We start from the raw sequence: 20,576 nt of genomic DNA, 5'->3' as shown, positions 1-20,576 counted from the left end.
TCCTATTTGTAGGCAGCAGAGTATTTGAGCAAGTTCAGATTGAATAAGAGGCCCAGCTAATGTTAGAAAGTCATGTGACCTGACACGGTAAATACCGCATTTAAATGTCAGAAGAGAGCAGAGTGATCGGGCATTTTTTTAAGCAGAGCTTTATAAATCAACATTGTGCAGTGCTCCTCTTTTCTGGGACTGTTCTACCTTTTCATAAGACATGCAGTGACAGAGTGAACAGTCACCTCTGACCGTATGCAATGCACTGGGATATACAATATCAGCAGAATAAAGAAGCATGATTTCTTTTCCCCTGTGGACTTCAGTTTTGTGGCTACAGCATGTTTTATCGCTTGCATTACTCATTTGTTTCGGTTTTTCCACAGGTTCTACTGGGACTTGATAATGCTCATCATGATGATGGGGAATCTAATCATCATTCCTGTGGGAATAACCTTCTTCTCAGAGCAGACTACCACCACCTGGCTGGTCTTCAACGTGGCTTCGGACACCATCTTCCTGGTGGACCTGGTCATGAACTTCAGAACAGGGATCGTCAATGAGGAGAGCTCAGAGATCATCCTAGATCCCAAAGTCATCAAGATGAATTACCTGAAGAGCTGGTTCGTCGTGGACTTCCTTTCCTCCATTCCAGTGGATTATATATTTTTGATAGTGGAGAAAGGCTTTGACTCAGAGGTATATAAAACAGCCCGCGCCCTGCGAATCGTCCGCTTCACCAAGATCCTCAGTCTTCTGCGTCTGCTAAGACTGTCCCGACTCATCAGATACATACATCAGTGGGAGGAGGTGCGTATATATTTGTCTTTGTCACATAAATTAACAAAGTTGTGCGGTCTCTTACTGCGATTGGGTGGGGTCCTCGCTTGGGAGTTACCTACTTATCTGTAGGTAACTAGTGTAATCAGTTTCAGTTCACTGATGTGTGAAATTAATTTCAAATCTGAAATCAGAGCAGATGCTTTTATTAGGAGAGAAATACTGCACGTCAACCAGGTAACGAAATCCCAAACAGCTGATTCTGTTCATCTGGACGTAGCGTTTTCAGCGGTAAAGCGTGACCAGAGACTGGAGAAGTTGGATGAGTGATGAAATGTTTTGCCACTGAAATCACTACGTCCAGATGAACAGGATCAACGTTTTGGGAACACATTTAACAGTTTGCCATTCCAGTGGTCTCCAGTGTAAAAAGATGAATCTGAGGCATAGTGAGCAACCTTCTTAATAGTTTAACTGTAGTGGATTTTGTGTAAATATCACAAGGTTATACCCAAAGGGTATAACAGAGAGTGATGCATTACTTGCCCACTATTGAGTCACTGCACGTCTCAGACTTTTTCCAACCTGAATCCAGTGTTCTCATCCTTCTCCTAAGGACTAAGTAACTACACGTCATCGTGACCCTATCATTTCAGCTAGTGGATCCAGATTAGATATCACGGCCAAAGTCATTACTGTGTGCACGATTTCGTAGTTAAAATGTAAATAGGTGAACATAACGCTGTCATTTTTCATCAGCTTGACTCCCTCTTATTTTAAATGTCCTTGCAGCAAAGCGTCAGGGACACGTTCCTCCCTTATTGTTACACGTGCTGTTAGCCATGCTGTTTTAGATTGTTTGATATGCACGGAGTGTATTAAAAATATATCAGCAGCAAGAGGAGTGCAACAAGGCGTAATGTGCTATGTGCATGGACTGTATGTAAAAGATGGATGCAGCCTCCAGGTTTGAAAAGTGGAGTAAATTTGTATGAAGGTATACGGGAAGGTTGTAGAGAGCAGATGACGCTGCTTGTTCATGTGTCATTTAACAGTTCAGTAAGCACATTCTTAATTAATCTAGTGTCTCATGTGCTAGCTTCAGCCCATCTTTATTATACAATATTGTATATAAGAAAGTGAAAAAACAGGAACTTTTGTGTTATTAATTACTTTGGTGTAGTATATATATCCATGGGGGAGGCCTTTATCTGAGGGAAAGCTGTAAAACAAATGAATGAATACAGTTAGAAGTCCAAAATTGATCCTGCCCTTCACATTTCCAAAGCTGTCCAGTGGGCCGGATTAGAGTCTTTGCGCGTCCAATTCTGGCCCGCAGGCTATATATTTTACACCCCTGCTATAAACCAATCGATGACATCACGGTGGCCACATCTGGCTTTTATATAAAAGCTGCTGTTGTGCCCGTGTAAACATAAGCTCCAGTCAGAACTGTGCCTGATTCCTGGTACCCATACTACGGATCAGTGAACTTTTTTAATACAGAAAAAGATCATCTTTCTGCTTAAGTATCAGCGAGGCAGCTGACTTTTACAGTGTTTATGGTAGCTTATAGCTTTCTGTCAGTGTGTGCTTTAAACATTTTTTATTATCCTTACTGTGTAATGTGGCATTTGAACAACAAAACCATTATTCATGCTTCAGTAAAGCGTTATTAAAGCTTTGCTGAATATGGTCTCTGGTTCAGGATTCTCACACACACATACGAGCACACATACGTCACACAACACACTCTGAAAGTGAGCGCACTATAGATGGCGGTTGCTTGGTGTTGTTATCTTGGTATGTACACTATGTGGGAAGCTGATTGTGAGGTTCAGCATAGTTTGCAGACTTGTATACATTGGGAGGATGAGACAACGTTGGACCAGGACAGAAGCACAAATATTCAGTGCTGCAAGGTTAATGAGAATCTGCAGTGAGGATGCAGGCAGCCAGTGCAGTACAAAGTACACAGGGATGTGTCATAATGCCTGGCTGCAACAGCACAGCTTACAGGCCTGCGCTACTCTCAGTTCATCTCTCTCACGTCATTCGTCTTTGCCTCCAATCATTTCGCTGCTTATCAAACTCCGTGGCTCCTTCTTTCCCTCTGGTTCGCCCCCTTCCCCCCAGTTGCATGCCTTTTCTCAACCTCTCACTCGCAAGGCATGTCCTCCTTTGGCATGTTGTCTTTCTTTAAGACATGTCCAACCCCTGCGTGCTTAAGAAGATAGTTTAGTATAGAAGCTTGCATCAAATTACTTATTTCGCTGTAACCAAACGAGCACACCGAATAATAAAACAACGGCGAAACAGACACATCCACTGGAGATGTAAGAGGGGAAGAAAAGGCACTCAGTGGAAACATTCCAAGCTGTCGTAACATGTTAGGTGTGGGATGCAGGATTAGAGCTTTAATGGAGGGACGAATGTAGTCTCCTGCCATTGCAAAGATTTTCAAGCTGTGAACGTTCGTTACATCAGCCGTGGGATGGACCCAACTAGTTATTCAGTCAGTTTCTACAATAAGTCATCCTCCAAACTGTGTCCATCCGTCATTCCTTCATCTGGTGTTTGCTCCCTCCCGCCCTCTTCACTCTGTCACCATCTTCTCCCTCCATCTGTGGAGTAAAGGAGGCTGTTATTTCACCAGTGCTGCCTGGCCATTCAGTCTTTTTTCACTTTTCCATCACTGCTAATGTCCTCGTCAACGGTCTCTGTCAGAGAAAACCTATTCATATTCTTTAGGGTTCTTACACCTAAAATCTTCATTTTTAGTTCAGAGCAGAATTTTCCCATTTAGCGTGATCAATACTGAAACTGTATCTAATATATAAAAAATGAGTCTTTGGAGTCACCTGCAGGTATGTCTGAATGATTTAGCTGTGTAATTTGTCAGTAAATACTCCACTTTCCTTTATTAAAAGTGCTTGTGGCAAGAAGGATCCTGATACAGGCAGTTTTGGTGGGGAGTGGATATCGGGTATTATGGTTGCAGTAAAACAGTTGAACAGCTACAGTATTAGGACCCAGTCAGGACCTGACGTGCCTTATTTAACAACTCGCGCAACTGCCAGTCATTAGAAAGACATTATAAACTCCACTTTGATGACTCTGCCTGTGCCAATTTGGAAATGTAATAAAGATGGAAGAAAATATATGCAGTAAAAAAATACCATTACTAGTGTTTTATGACAACAGATATTAAGACTTGGTAGCTGAAAAGACGTCTACTTGTACAAGAGTGCATGTTGCTGTTTGTACTGTATCCAGTTGTCTGGTTCTCTGTGTGTTTTCTAAATCATTCATCATGTGCGTGTGCAAACATAATTATTACAATGTGCAGTACTTAGGGAAATTGCAGTGGACAGTGTGAAGGTCACGCAGAGCAGTAAATTCTGTGTGCTCAAACAATCTGAGTGGGGACCAACCAAGGGGAAGCTTGTGCACTTTTTACACATGTGAAAGTAACTACTGATCTTTCATACATTCACATCAGCAGTGTTGGTCAAGTTACTTGAAAATAGAAATTAGTTACTAATTACTAATTACTTTTCTAAGAAAGTAATCCCATTACTTTACTGATTACTTATTTTCAAAATTAATTAGTTAATTTATTACTTTGTTACATTCCCGTGGCAGCGTGCTCGGTGCTTGCTAAGATTTGAAGATTAATTTTTAGCTGTAGAAAGAAGTTTTCTACCCACGCAGAGGGTACAGTGGACGCAAATGCTATTGTCACTTTTTACGCAATCAAACTCAAAGTAATGTCAGTGCTTCCAGGCTTTAAATGCTGCGTGGTCGTACTCTCTCCTGCACTCCATATTATCCATTGTTGATATACACACGTCTGTTGCAGTCACGGACGTCGCGGGCTCGTACGTCCTTGTCATGAGACACTCTCATAAAATCACGGTTTAGTAACGCAGTAACGCGGCATGCTTACTGGAAAGTAACAGTAATCTAATTACTTTTTTTGCAATATTAATCCCTTACTTTACTTGTTACTTGTAAAAAGCAATCGGATTACAGTAACGCGTTACTGCCCATCTCTGCACATAAGTGCTAAAAAGTGCAGAGCTAAAAATGTAACTTTCTGCTCTTCTTTTCTCCACGTGCCTAAATGCACTGAGGCGCTGCCACGTGATTGGTTGATTCAGCACTGTGCCATTCATAATGTTAAGAAATCCTACAGCTCATTATTTCCCATAAACAGAGGATCGGGAAAACAAAAAGTCATCTAGCTTACCTCTCAACTAAAGTGCCTCATTAGGGAATTATGTGTAATTATTAACAATTTAACAACTGAGAAAAATAATGAGAAGAGTTATCTGGTTATTTTACACCTAATTTCACATGATTTTTTTTTTGTTTTAACTTTCAAGGGCATTTTGCCCCCTGCTCCTATTCATTTCTAACCCTGCTTCTCTAATGTTTCTCTTATTATTTCATGCCCTCACAGACACAGAGCTAATTATCCCAATGACCTTAAAGTCACAGTAGTGGTTTTTTTTTTGTTTTTTGCTCTCTCAGAATGTTGGCACCTTTGGATATGTGCTAATGTCAGGCAGATCTTAATGACGTGTATTACAGGGAAATGATTTATATACTATCCTATTCAATGCTGGTTTTAGTTTGTTTTTATTTAATGAAAATGCAAAAGGAGACTAAAAGGATAACATTTTTAAACTGCTGTAGAAAATCCCCAGAGCTCCCAGTGCCACATCTGGCTTATCACAGTCACCAGGCCTCCCGCCAGATCCCAGCTCAAGCAGGAGGGCTCAGGTTGGGCTTGTGGCAACATACCATCCCCCAAGGGGAAGTGTACCCTTTTTGAGGGTACCAGACAAAAACAAAAACAAACACAAAAACAACCCCAAACATCTGTCATACAATATTTATTGTTTATTGTACATTTAAAATAGAATAAAAAACTGTTGTTGGTCGCATTATGAAAACAGAACTGCCACTACTCCCGTTGCTGTTATGTGACCTAAGATATTAAATAACCATTACATCTGTGGTTCAATATGCTTCAGTTTTAGCACAAACCCCCCAACTTGTATGTGTTGTATTTGTTGTACCTTTTGCTGCCCTCTTTGGCCAGGTCTCTCTTGGAAAAGAGATTTTAATCTCAGTGATACTTTTTACCTGGATAAGTAAAGGATGGGTCGTGGTGTACGGTACAGTGGAGTCTATATAGTAGTATGTATGTTTTCAGTACTTGCTAGTAATGCATCTGGATTGCTGCTGTTGACACCAGCTTTTCTTCGTGTGTGCTGAGCATCCACATATGTCATGACCAGCGTTGACTTTGCTGCCCTGAGCTGCCTTCAAGCCTCTCCCTCTCCTCTTTTGTTACTTTGATCTGTTGGCTGATGGCGTCCAAGTGCTGAGACAGTAACCAGCTGCTTGTAGGAAGCGTCAGCTCCCATGTGCACCTTCACTTTGTCGTCACTGTAGTCACAGAGTAATAGTACAACCTGTTTCTGTGAGTATCTGTGTTACTGAATAAGTCAAATTGTCCTTTTATTTTCCTTCTAAAAACATTTAACCTGGTATTATTAATAATGCACTTCATCTGCAAACACTGCTGGTTCAGGCTTTTTAGTTGCATACTTTAAAAACAAAAATAGTAGTATCTGCTACAGATGACTGCAGAACGTGATGCAAGTGATCTGATTAATTAGAATCTGCCTGTAGGGATAGAGATGTCGTCCTAAGCAAAGGTGCTTAATTCACTGTCGGTAAATTGATCTGAAATGGGAGAAAATGTGAGCCAACTGACCCGAGTATCCAGTTCACTGAAGAAGAGGCTTTAACTACATTTCCCTGGCTATATTTGGTCTCCACTGAAATATCCCATGCTATTTGTATGACAGCCTGACAGCATGCCCTTTTATACCCTGCCATCGTCAGACAAAATATGTGAACGCACTGATGTTTGTCAGTTTGTGTTTACATCAGTGGCTTATGTTTCAGTTTGATCTGTATGCTAAATTAAAGCCAGAGCAGATCATCGGACCTCTGTCTGTAGCTCACTTCAAGTAATGCACAGTAAATTAAACACAGGCTCACAAACAAACAGCCATGCCAAGTATTAAGTCAGAAAACAGCTTAACTTTCAAAAATTAAATATTAGCTAATTTATTTGATTAAATGTGTTTAATATCTCCAAATAAACATAAAAAAGAAGGCATCTTTGCTAGATAAAGGATTCTTTGAATAAACAGCTGAATATTGAACTAAGTGCTACAGGCACTGAAAATTAAGCTATAACCTTTTTAGTGATGAATAGAAACTGACACGAGGTACTGAAACAGTAAGGTGAAAAAGGCCGTAGTGTTCTGTGAGCCATTGTGTACTGTAGTCTGCCACGATAGCAACAAATAGTTTGGTGCCAAAGCAGATTAGTGGGACTGTGTTTGCAGAGTCCCGTGGACCCGATTCACCTGTTTCAGAATAGGCAATGCCAAGTATTCGGTGCCTTAAGGTCTCTGCCCTGGTGTCATGCAGGGACACAGGTGCATAATTGCACGCACACACACTGAAAGTGTGCTGAATCATAAAGTGCTGACTCATTTGTGAGGTTAAAAGAGAGATCATAAAGAGAAAAAGAGAGGAAACAAATAGAGGAAAGCACCAGGGGTGGGGCGGTGGGGTGGGGGTTATAGTTTTCCATTCTAATACTTTGTTCGCTTGTTTATAAGATAAGATAAGATAAGATAAGATAAGATAAGATAAACTTTATTAGTCCCACACATGGGAAATTTGTTTTGTCACAGCAGAAAGTGGACAGTGCAAAGTTATATAGCAAAAATTAGAGAACACTGGAATACAATAAGGATAAGATACTGTAAACAACTGTATACAATAGAATAGCATAAAATAAAATACTATATACAATAGAATAAAATAAAATAATATATACAATAGGATAAAAATAGAATACAAATGCTATATACAACAATTATTGTACTGAACCTGTTTTTTTCAGTTACAGATGAACGATTATGCAAGGTGAACGAGAAATTAAACCAGATGCAATAATGTCTTTTTTAGTACTTCTGATAAGATACATCGTCTGCCAGTTTGTCAGCAACAATCTTAAATAAAGACAACATGAATCTATAAAGAAGATATACAATCCTTTTATCACAGTGTTTACTGGAGGAAAATTAAAAGGAGCGTATCCTCATTAGACCCTCTTAGTTACAGGACGCACAGGCAATAGTGGTGAGGGACAGCTGCGGTTCTCTCCTCTGTGAAAGAGCAAAGGCACTGGCTGATGACGATGTACAACTGCTTGATGTGATGTGAGAGTCTGGGAATTGTTGTGAGATTGTGTCATATCTACCAAATGTGTTCATTTTTATATGTGTATATCATACCTGTGAAGCATTTTGATGTATGGATGCTGTGCTACAGTGTACAGTATTTTTATAATACTTAATGCTAATGAACCAATAGCATGGATAGGATCGCTGCAAATAAAAAATAGGAAAACGTGCACAATAGTATCTGTTTATAGAGATGAATTTAACAGTATTAAAGCTTTAAAAGTGACAGCACCACTGAAAGTTGAGGTGAACATGTTCCAACTGTGGCGCAGGTGTGAGCTAGCCCAGATTTTCTGTTGGGCTAACTCAAGAAGCAAACATTGCCAAGGCTGCACAGCTGGTTGTTTATATTTAATGTCCCAAGATGAACAGGGGGTAATGATTTTCAAAGCACAAAATCACTCTGCTCTTGCTTATAGGTTAGGTCGAGGACACTGCAGGACAGGAAGACTTTAACACCATACTTTATATGGTGCATCATAGTTTTCTGTGCACGTCATTTATCAAACTGAGCCAGCAGCCAAGAAACAGCTTGTGTGTGAAGTGAAGGAGGAGATATGCTGTGAGGCTGGTTGATCAGGCTCCTGAAGATATTGATGAATGCATTAGCTTAACAGACATTTGAAAACACAAGATTCACGTATTGCAGCTTTGATAAAACTGATGCCCACTGTGACTGCACCATGACATTTTGACTGGACATTTCTAGTCTGCATTAGGATATTGTTCCATGAGAGTCTAGGGACTGCTTGGATCTAGGGTTCGGCCTCTTGAAACATATGCTTTAATGCTTTCTCTTTTCTTAACGGTGGCTCTTTTAGCTCAATCTTCTGTTATGCATTTTCCATGGTCAGAATAAATTCATGTTGCTGATGGATTCTGCAGACTTTGACTAAATTGATGACTAATTACATAAAAATGGCAGTGCTATTGTTTTTATGAATTGAATTAAAAACATAGACCATAAAGCATTTGCAGCATTAACGCAAATGAAGAAAGGCAACATAAACATGAAATAGCTACATCCTGTAAATCCAAATGCTGTGTTTATGAGGGGTGGGTAACTCATTTGGGAAACTCAGACTGTGGAGTAAGGTACCAGTGAGATTAATTCAGTTCTGCTCAATATCAATTTTATCTCTTTATAAACTGGCACTGGTAAGAGAAGATGCTACATTTAAGTGATTGAAATGTGAAATCAGCGGAGCAAGTGCGCCAACATTTTATCACTAGCCACAGCAAACATGCTGTTAACTCCATGAACTCCCTCTCGCAGTCTCTTTCACAGCATGCATTGCTTCCAGCTCCTTAATAAACACTTTGGTTATCCCACGTACAAAGAGGAGTCACTGAGCTGTCATGGAAACCCCAGATCTCATCCAGAGCCAAGTAGAAAAAGTTAAAATTGAAGCTGAAGGATTTTAAATTGTTTTCCAATGTGCGTTTGGTGTTTAAGATTTTTAAATAGCTTGGTACCTTCCACAATGCTTTATTTTATTGACTTTCACCCAAGAGAATCCATAAAATCCAAACTGATGTAACTCCTGAAAGACTCACAGACTTCTGAACACTTTGTGTGTTATGCAATTTACTTTTCGGGTGACTTTTTTGTGATATTGTGCACGTAACCTGCCAAGTGACTGCAGATGCAAATTAGCTTTAAGCTAACGCTGGTACAATGCTTCAAGTGGCAACGTTTATGTTAATATTGTACACGGTCCCTTTTCAAATAAAATCAAGAATGTTTTTTTTAAACATTTTTAAAAAGAGACTGATATCCTAGAGCCACGTTGTTATGATTCGCCTGGAGAGGGACAGGTTCTCAAATGCTTCTTTTTTTGCGGGGTATGTTAGCGCATTACACTTTGAAAAACTCCCCAGTGAAATGCTTACTGCTTATTGTTGTTATGGGAAATCACACAGCTGGTCTTGACTGCTGCGTCCCTGGATGTGTGAAACTTGGTAAAAAGTCCTTGTTGCAGCTTTGCTAGTAAAGGTTTAACTGTACGTTCTTGCTCTGCATTAGCCAAGTTTTAACTCTGCTCTGCATGTTTAGTCCCAAGAGTGATTTAAATTGTCATCCACAAACTAAGCACACTGCTTTATCTCAGACTTCAGTCTATATCTTATTAAAAACTTCTGCATTCTGCATTAAATGACTAACAACCTTCAAGGTTAGCAAACCGAGATATCTCATCAAAGTTTGTGCTAATTCAAATACAGTGAAGCTGCATCCGCTTGCACAAACCTGCTTTTATAATTGATTAAAAAAAAAAAAAAAAAAGAGCATTTCCCTTTGAAATAACCCAAATAGTAACCCATTCTGTGAGGAGGAGTTATCAAAGAGGGTTTGCTGGCTGAAATGAGAAAACTACACTTATTTATGTTTAATTGCCATTGACCTCATGCAGGCCGGTCAGGGATAACCAAATGGACCAGATGTAGCTCGGGGCCATACAATTCCCAAGTCTGGTTATAATAAAGCTAGCTAAATTAAGTGCTTGAACAAACAATATTGGATACGACTCTAAACCATGTGCATATTTTCTGTCCAGTGTTGCTAACCATTTAGCCAGAGAACACTCTTCTCAGTCTTCTATGAATTCTTGCCTACAGTGTTTTCACATGCTTATTTGGGCTATCCAAATCAAACCGTCTTCCATAGCATGTGGATGGGTGTTTTGCTATTGAAGGATCCACACTATTTTTTGGTCACTGGCATAAACACACAAGTGAACTCCACCTTGTACTGCAGAGCATGCTAGGTTTCTGAAGGCGAAGCAGACTTGTTTTGTGTTGTGTGTGGGAGTCGCAGGCTGCAGGCTGCAGGCTGCAAAAGAGCTCTGTCACGTGTTTTCATGTGTGACAATGTGCCTGTCACACGTTTCATATTTTGTGTGCAGAGGGCCTTCTACTCGCTTAAATGAGAGCTTGAGCCCTTCATACATTAAACATGTTAAATGATCTTCCCTTGCACAGACAGGGATCTTCTTAGCTTCGTCTCTTTCTTCCCATTTTCTCACACACAAATACACACACAAACAAGCAAGTCAAGTCCCACACAATAGCCTAATGGACTCCTCCAGTCCAATTTTGTCAAGCAAACAAAAATGAAGGACAGTGCTTCTTCCCCCTCCATGCTGTCTGTGTTCTTGTCCTCTCTGTTTTAAGACAAAGCTCTGACGTTGAATGTAATGTGCCTTGAACTGTGTTCTTGCTCAGCTCACAGAGGGAAGCTCGCTCTTGGCCCATAGGGTGGAAAATCCCAGATTGCACCGCTTGAAAGAACGTTTTCCTCCTTGTTCCCTGCAGATTTAACCAATTTCCCCTTTGCCAAGTCTCTCATTATTCCTTCTGTTGTTAGTTGGTCTTGTTAACTGTAGTAGACTGTTTCCAGTAAATTGCTAGACCATATGGTTTAGAGTACAGAGTCAGGCTCAATGATTTGAAAGCAGAGAGAAATGTATAGTGCTCTGCGGCAGAGCTAAGATTCATTGAATCAGTCAGAGGTTTAAAATACAATATGCTGCAACATACATAACATATATAACATATTTAACAGCATACATATAAAAACAGAGGGATTATGGCAAATATGTGATTTCAACATATGGGTTCTGTAAATAAAAAATACATAAGGTGTCATTCCTGCATATGGATGGGTATTGATACGATTTTCACGATTCCGATTCCATTTTCGATTCTGTTTAATGATTCGATTCTTTATCGATTCTCTTATCGATTCTTTTTAAAAAAGGAGAACACTAAGGTCGATTAGCTTAGAACTTTGTTTGATATCTTCTCTTTGAACAAGATAGAAATTTAGGAGTAACATGGCCTTACAAACCCAACAGTGAGATCTTAAGAGATCCACAGCCTACGGCTCTTCGATGGGGTGTCACAGGGTCCCCAGGAAAAAAAAATTGTAAATGTAAAACAATAAAATAAATATTCTTCTGTAGCAATAACAAAGTATAACATCAATTATTCTGTAGCAATTACACAAGAATATCCAGTAATGTCCCTGCCTACAATTAAACACATTCACTTACCGAAAATCGGGGGCATCTGCTGTGGCAAATTAAAAACATTCATTTAAGGTTATCGAGTGTTTTGTGAGCAAATGCTTTTGCATATTCATAGTGTTTCCTCCCTTAAATAAAATATCTACTTTGCAAGTTGCCCTGTTGTCATCCATTCTTGTAAAGTATAACCAAACTTTTGAGCGTTTGAGCCGCCATGTTTCCTGCCAGGTAACTGACGCTCTGCAACATGGTGACGTCTTTTGGGGCGACTGGAATCGATAAGGGAATTGTTTGCAAAAATGGCAAACAATTCCAAGGAATTGAAACTGTGGGAACAAGAACCGGGTTTCGATAGCCATCCCTATTCCTGCAGTATCAAATATTGAATTTGTGTAGCTCATAAACAGAACTGCAGGAGGGAGAGGGGGCCTAGTGAAGTTCGATGAGTTGGAAATAGGGCAGAAAACTGAATCAAAATAATGAACCATCACCCTGAAAATTTAATTCAGTTTTATTTATAGAGCACCAAATTACAAAAACAGTCACCTCGAGGTGCTTTATAGTGTAAGGTAAAGAGAAAGACAGAGAAAAACCACAACTATCGACAACGCATTCTGAACAAGTAATTGGCGACATTGGGAAGGAAAAACTCCCTTTTAACAGGAAGAACTCTGGCAGAACCAGATCCAGGGAGGGACACTGTGTGCAGTTGGGATTGCAGGGATGGAAACAGGAAAAAAAGACACACTGCACATGTTTTGCTTTCAGGATAGGCAGATCTGTAACATTTTTTAATGTGTAAAACTAATAATGTGCTGCAATTACTGCAATACCACAGATGAATATTAGTTAAAAGGCACAATATGGGCCCAACCGTATACTTAACAGCGGCGTGTGTTGGTGTTAGTTTTACAAAGTGTTGTAATAAAATCAACTTTTGTGTGAATTGTAATATATAATACTTTCTGTTATGGCTATTTTGTAGCTGAATGACCTTTTTGGTTGTCGCAATTTAAGGAATGCCTGATAGATTCAGGCCCAGACGAGCCTTTTGGAGCATGATGACCTTTGCGTCTTCTGTTTGGTGTCCTTCGTTTTGCTCCTCCAGAGGCTCAAGGACAGCCTGTCTGGGTGCTGATAGTGCACAAGCTCGCTTATCTCACTGGGGTATAAAACACACTCAAAATGGGGATGACCATATGTGTTGAATCTGGAATATCCATAATAAATGTATCTGTATTTCATACTGTACGTCAACATCTCTTGAACGTTTATTTCACCAAGGTTAGATTCCTCTGCCTTTACCAACAACTGCTGGCTGGTTTTACAGGTCGCTTTGTATCGTGGTGTCATTGTAAGCTGTGCACGATGTTCAAAATATTTTATACTGCTCCGTCGGGATTACTTCTGCTTATTGCATACTCTGTCTGACTCTTTTCATCTCTTACTGTTGCTGCCAGTCCGTCTCTCAGTTCAGCCTTTTATTTGATATAAGATATGAACGGACATGTCTGCACAGTAAAGACGGCAAGACTGAAAGCGACAGGAAACAGAATCACGTGTGCATTATTTTCAAACTACCAACTGTTTCTGGTTATAATTTATAGTAATTAATACTTCCAATCACCTTAAACACCATACTCTTCTTATAATAGTTACAGCAGCACCAGAGCAGTGAAATAGAGCAAGCTTTTTATCCCAACAACTGTGGCTTATTTTTATCATAATTTTGTTTTTGAAAACACATCGTATTTCAGTATTTAGCAAAAAAGAAGTCCTGATTTCTGTTACCCCTCTCTAGAGTTCTGAGTAGAAAAAAGCTGTCAGTGAAAGCAGCTTTGATCTTCTGTCCATTCCCATGGGATATCCCCTCATGGAGACTAGTTTCCCTCTGCAGTGTGCGCACAGTACAGAAAGTTGTCACATGACACATCAAGAATCCTCCAAATGAACTATGCTGGTTGATTGTTTCTGCAGCCTAACGCACTTCATGTGCTGTAAGCCATCCTACAGTGTTTCCAGTGTTTCTATAAGGGCAACAAAGTCCCACAGTTACGTTTGTATTGTCACTCGTTGTTTTGTTTCATTTTCACTTACTTTTTTCATATGTTCGAACATAAACGCTACTTAAGAACAGAAAAAGATCACGGTGGCTGTTGAGAAACACCCATGTTAGCTCCAGCTTCTTGGTTTGCAATTAATGTATGGGTTTGTTTTTTTACTGGAATACTGTAACAGAGGCGCAAGTGATCGGTGTAAGGAATACAGTAGAATACTTTGAGTACTGGTTGGTAGTGTTGTAGCTGTGCATGTAGGAAGTATCTTAGTGACATATCCAGGGTCACAGTGAAAGATGAGATGCCTGGTATGTAATGCTATTGTCACACACTGGAAAACACTGGTTGGAGACGGTGCTATGACCAAGTGTGACCGCGTGCTATCAACTTGTGCTTCTTGTGGTTGTTTCAAACATGGGGACCAGCTCCATGATCATCTGCAGTCACTTGGTGACTTCAAAGTGACGTTGTACCAGCAACTGAATTACGTCTAGTTTCTAAATAGGACTGCAATTTATCTGCAAAATGACTAGTTGGCAACCAGCTGAGTTGAGTCTTCTATTGTGAAGATATGTGTCACAGACACGGTTTCCTCATCAGCACAGATTGACTCTGGCCACGTTCAGAAATTAGACGCCAGTTTTTTGCAAACGTTTTCCAACTTGTTTAATAGTGACTGCAGTCAGCTTGCCTCCCATCAGGCAACACTATGAAAACATGATCACTCACAGGTTGAGCTGCATGCTCAACCTCTTGGCAACCAGTTGGTTACCAAAGCTGCTCAGTTAGTGCGGTTACTGGGCAACAATAAATTTTTCTTATTCGCAAAAGCATGACCTTCCAATTTTTTATTCTAGAAATCTGAACCACAAAAAGGAAAAATCTGAGCATTATAAACTCTCGTTGTAAAAGCCGGTTCCCACTGTACACAGCGTACAAAAAAATAATAATTTGAATGCATCATAAGAAAATGCCCTTGGATGGCAACACAATACAGTTTAAATATAAATGTCTTAATAAACACTAACACCCTTCTTGGACTTATTAAACAGTGTTGGGAGCTGGATTGTTGACCTTGACTAGTTAATCACCATTTTATCATCCTCCAGAGCTGAAATTCACTTCCAAAAAGCACTGATTCCTTTACATATATATATATATATATACACACACACACACTGATATTGCAAGCGTTGCATGGGCAAGAGGAAGAGTGACATTAGCTGCAGTTGTTTGGGTTTTTTATGATCCACTCGACTGCAAAAATGTTCATTTTATTTGATGCTTTTTTGAGAATTTTCTCCAGAAACAAAAGTAACAAAAAGAAAAATTCCTGTTCCGTGATCTAAGCCTTCATGACTAAAAAGCAAAATAAAACCTGAACCATCAAAGGTTCAGCTTGAAAAATAAATGGTTGATTGACAAAATGGTTTGAGAATATTCGTCCTTATCAACCAACTTATTGAATAATTGACCAATCACTATAAACCTGTTTGTTATTGACTGATTCTGCACGAGGAGCTTAACGATTCCTTGATTGTTTAAAGGCAAGCACCGACACTCATTGCAGACATCCTGTAATGATGCTTTGTGTGCAAATTAATTGATTACTAACTACTGAGGCATTAGGGTTTCACTTCCCAAGAGCTAATGTTGCGGTGGATCAACTTAGCGACGCACCCTTCATCCATCTGTCATGATGACGTGCTCATGTGCTGAAATCCAGCTGTTTATGTGAATCTAAGCACATATATGGAGGAACCACTATGGCAGTAAACAAATGCATGGCTACAGTATGGACAGGACTATATGTAGCATGTCAGCTGTAGTCATGCAGTTAAGAGATATGTGGAACTAGTTAGTATGATGCTGCTCCACTGCTACTCAGATGAGTAATTATAACATCAGACTGCCCTCAAGGGTGTATGCATTCACTCTTCCATTTCCTGATTTCCTCTTTTATGTTTTTCTCTTCCTAAAACAATCATCCCGAAAAGACACACACTGTTAATGCCATCATATTTTTTTAACCAAGCTTCAGCTGCAACTTTGAGTATGATGATTAAAAAGAAATATATAAAAATCAGTCTAAAATCGCATCACCGGGCAATCTCCACCCCTCCATCCCCAAGCGTATCGGGACGGGTGTGACCTCGATGCACACTGTGATACCGTCCATCTTGCTGATATTTACATGAGCACAGCGGGTCACCCTGTGCAATCCAGTCAAATCCCTCCTGCTCTCACATGAGCACTAATCTTCCCTGACTACCTTCTTAGTACAACCACAACTCAGACTACAGCACTCTCTCTGTCTGTCTTTCACTGCGCTGCTGTGATGTTTGCACAAAGGAAAAACTTGCAGTCCTCTTTCTTTCTTTCTTTTTCAGTCTAGCCTTTATTAATGCAGATCTACTGGAGATGCTCAGATTATCTTGACTAAATTAGATTTTTTCTTAAAAGTCTGATCTGCCAATTCAGATATTTCTATTTTTACTGCTTTCAGGAACAATATTTGACTGCACAATCATTTTGTAGTTTCTCCTTTAAAAAAAGTTTATTTTTTCTGAAGCAATTAAAACAATTTAATAAAATGAAGCCCCCCCCCTTCTTGTTTAACAGTGTTAAACCCCACTTTATGCTGTACACATACATACAGAGGATATGAGGTTTAAATGCTCCTCTACCGAGCTTCTTCTTTCATTGCTGCATTGTGCGCTTACATTTCTGGAGAGTTGCTCCTTGGGATAATTTGAATGAGAAAAAGTCCTGGTCAATGTCAAAACAGAGTAATACTATGTCAGCATTAGTATTTTCTTCTTCGATAGAACTCTTTTATTTCTGGCCTGGGATTGTTGTGTGAAAGATGCACGCTTCTCTGTCAGCTCATCGTCCGCTCACAGCTCGTTTTTTCTTTTTCTTTTTTCCTTCTTCCCTCCCTCAGCCTTACTTCGTAATGATGATTCCTATAATGATGCAGTGAAACTGTCAACAAACTTGCATAACCGAACAGATGACGTTAAAAATGGGTCATGTGGGAAAACGGTTATTCTTGAGGGCACTAACATGTTTTGGACAATATGTCCACACATGCCTCTTTCACTTCCCAGCAATTTTCTCATTGCACCGAGTGCACTGAGTTATAAATGCACTGGTGCTGCTGTCCGAGCCATAAGTACTGCTTGTGTTTGTGTACATGATTTATTAGACCTGAGCTGATGTTATTTTGTTACCACTGCTCAGGTTACATGTACAAATCAATAGAACATTCATCCATAAATACATTTACTTGTTGTCCCAATGCACCATAACTGTCCTGCGCAGAGCAGGCTAATATAAGCCCTGCAGGAAATTTCTAGAAGAATGCGCATGCATTAACTGCATACATGAATGCCTACAGACTCTGGGACTGATGTCTATATAATTACAGTAAAAAAAGGCTTAGCACACAGAGTGGATCACCAATACTGTCCACGCAGAGAAGATCATAAATTTGATCCCTGCGGGTTTGTGAGCTTCTGCCCCGGAGGACGCTGCCTCTGCCAATGCATCTGTGAATGGTAGAACGCAGATTAAGGCAGAACAGAAGTGTTAAGGTTATCACGCTCACATGACCAAAATAGACGCAGAGCGGGTGAGACAGCGGGCAAAGCAGCTCGGCTTGCGGTGAAGTGTGATGTGCTTAGTGGAAGAACAAGAGAATAATGCTGACGGACACAGAAACGATGGAAAGCAGAGCAGATGATCAGCAGCGTTCCCGTGAGGAAGATCTCCTTGGACAGAAAGATGTGATCGACAAGTTCCGAGGGGAAGAGTTGTCTAGTTAAATGTGTCCACTGATTGGCTGGTAGTTAAGCTGCGAGGTGAGGAAGAGCATCAGGATCTTTTGCGATATCACACATCCAGTTTGAGCCCTTCGCTTTCACACATTCACTGGTGATATTTGAGGCACGTTAGCAGTTGTATTTGATGCTCAGAAATTTGCATCTGCTGAGGTCACGAGGGTACATTCAAGCATTGGTAGATGAAATATGTTGCAGAAATCATATCAGAGTGGGTGCGCAGGAATAAAAAGAGAACATTTGTGATTCCAGAAGAGGACAAAATATCAGTGGCCTGTTTTTTTTTTGTTTTGTTTTGTGTGTTTCGTATCAAATTGGAGACAATTCTGATTCACAGTGTTGCTGTATTAGCTGCAAACGTCTGCGTGTGCAGTTATTACTACAGTTCTGCTCTAAAATCATACAGTTCAATATGATTCTTGAGACTTGTTTTTATGTGAAACACTTCGGCTTCTCTAAGTGTGTCAGGGCCTGTGTGGGATGAGTCCGTATGGTGAAAATATTTTGTTTTCATAACAACTAAATCAATATCTGGAAGAGTAACTGAGGCTGTGATTTTTTTTTTGAATAATCTTTTGTCTATTGTCTTTACTGATAGCTTAGAGATGAACCGCATGCAGCAGTTGGAAATAACAACTACTTAAACAACCTACCAGGTTATTTGGTGAATTTCTATTTAATGCTACTTTTTACCTTCAACGGTTTCTATAAATTTTACTGATAATGCTGCTACTTTTTTAGTTTTAAATGCATGCATGAGAGCCTGCGATGAAGGAGCAATGATGGTTTAGGGCAGGGGTGTCAAACTCAAATACACAGTGGGCCAAAATTCAAAACTGGAACAAAGTCGCGAGCTAACATTATTATTTATTGAAAAAAAAAATCTTCCTCTAGTTATAAGAATGAATATTTTCTTATGGACTCAAATAAGTTTTGCTGAAAAACTGAATATGGAACAAGCAAAGCTTAATACTAAACAATATATATATTAGCTGTATAATACCAGTAGGCCAGCTCTAATAGTAATTTGGTATGGCTTCATGGGCCAAATGTAATTAGGCCAGAGTTTGACACCTATGGTTTAGGGGGTTCTTTACTATATTAATAGATCATCGCTTGTTTTCTGCCTGTGTTAAGATCCTATTGATCACTATGTGGCTCTTAATTAAGTATCTGTCTCCTAATTACTGCTGGGCCTCATTACCTAAATGTTCCTCTGCATTGAGATTCAGAGCTTTTTATGGAGCCTATGTACTTGCACGCATGATTTGGCAAGAACCAAGTTACAAGCATAACATTGCTAGAAAGGCTTTTCCTCTCCTCTTACACAGTATCCCAGTCTGTATGATAAGCAGATCTGCTGACTGATTAGCGTCCCAGCACATACAATATGTTGCCTGAAGCTCTGAAATAATGCCAGCTCTATTTATATTTATTTATTGCCGAACTATACTTACACCAATGTGATTACACATTGCACATTACAGTGATGGGATTTATGATTACTTCCAGCAGGCTGCTTTTCTTTCAGAAAGAGACAGACCGGCATTGAAATGTTTTTTTGCCATAGAAAACATAGAATGTTGCTCATTTAGCCTTACATGCTGTTGCCTTTTTTTAAGTAGACCAAGTACAGTGGGCAAAAGCTTTGTAGCCTTCAGAGGAGGAAAGGCAGTAAAAGAAAACAGGAAACTTGCAAATTCCCAGTGAATTCTCATTACGTCATGGTATGATTTTTTAGAATCCAAGTTCAACTGTAATTTTGTGATTAAGCAAAACCAAAAGAGAGCCAGCAGGAGATTTACAAGATGATGCTAAGCAGGAGAATTCCAGATTTTCCTGGAAGCAGTTTTGTTATCCTTCAATCTAATAGCCAGTGGTGGATTTAATCTCCTCAAATTAGTCCCATGCTAATCCTCACTAACCTCAAACAGAGGTCACTCATGTCCAATTTGAAGATGCATAAAGAACAGTTTGTAATTGCGTGTTTCAGGCCCACAGCTTGATGCTTGGTGATGAGTAATTCTCTTGCATGCTCTCTTCTCTGTGCATAGGATTCAAAATGTCTGCCTACAGTGCATACATCCACCAGACAGCTCGTAGTTGTATAAGCAAAAACTCTTCGTGCCATACCTTGTGGGCAACATTAATTTGAATTTTAATCCCTGCAGTATTATGTATCAGCATGCTGCTTTACATAAAAATATACCTGCAAAGTTTCAAAATGTTCTCTGCTCTGTTCTAACAACCCATCAAAAGGATGCGGAAAGACCAAGTGCATGAGCGACCTATTGGCTTGACAGAGCTAGCATGTGACTTTCTATCACTATCATATCAAATCTTGGCTGTTTTTCTCCAATGTATTACAGGATTATGCTGACCTATGCCCTAATCCCCAGTCAAATTTAAGCTTGATGCACTTAATTCCAAGCCTATATTTTGCCAAAGCCAAACAAGAGCATTGGATATGCTTTTGGCTCTGTGTCAGCTCTACCTTTCCTCTGTTCACGAGGTTTATGAAAACGTTATAGTTGCTCA

The 20,576-nt window shown here is 39.7% G+C and overlaps 1 protein-coding gene across 1 annotated transcript in view; it reads left to right on the top strand.

The window, feature by feature from the left end:
* The window catches only part of hcn1 (hyperpolarization activated cyclic nucleotide-gated potassium channel 1), a 67,030-nt gene that overhangs the window by 6,257 nt on the left and 40,197 nt on the right, over nucleotides 1-20,576 (top strand). The window contains exon 2 of the mRNA XM_006789067.3: nucleotides 378-801. Within this exon, the coding sequence (XP_006789130.1) occupies nucleotides 378-801 (424 nt within the window). The remainder of the gene's footprint in view (nucleotides 1-377; nucleotides 802-20,576) is intronic.

The sequence above is a fragment of the Neolamprologus brichardi genome, chromosome 7, assembly GCF_056152115.1.
Source record: "Neolamprologus brichardi isolate AB-2024 chromosome 7, ASM5615211v1, whole genome shotgun sequence".
Taxonomy (NCBI): domain Eukaryota; kingdom Metazoa; phylum Chordata; class Actinopteri; order Cichliformes; family Cichlidae; genus Neolamprologus; species Neolamprologus brichardi.
The sequence above is the reverse complement of the archived record's forward strand: the minus strand, read 5'-3'. Positions and strand labels throughout refer to the sequence as shown.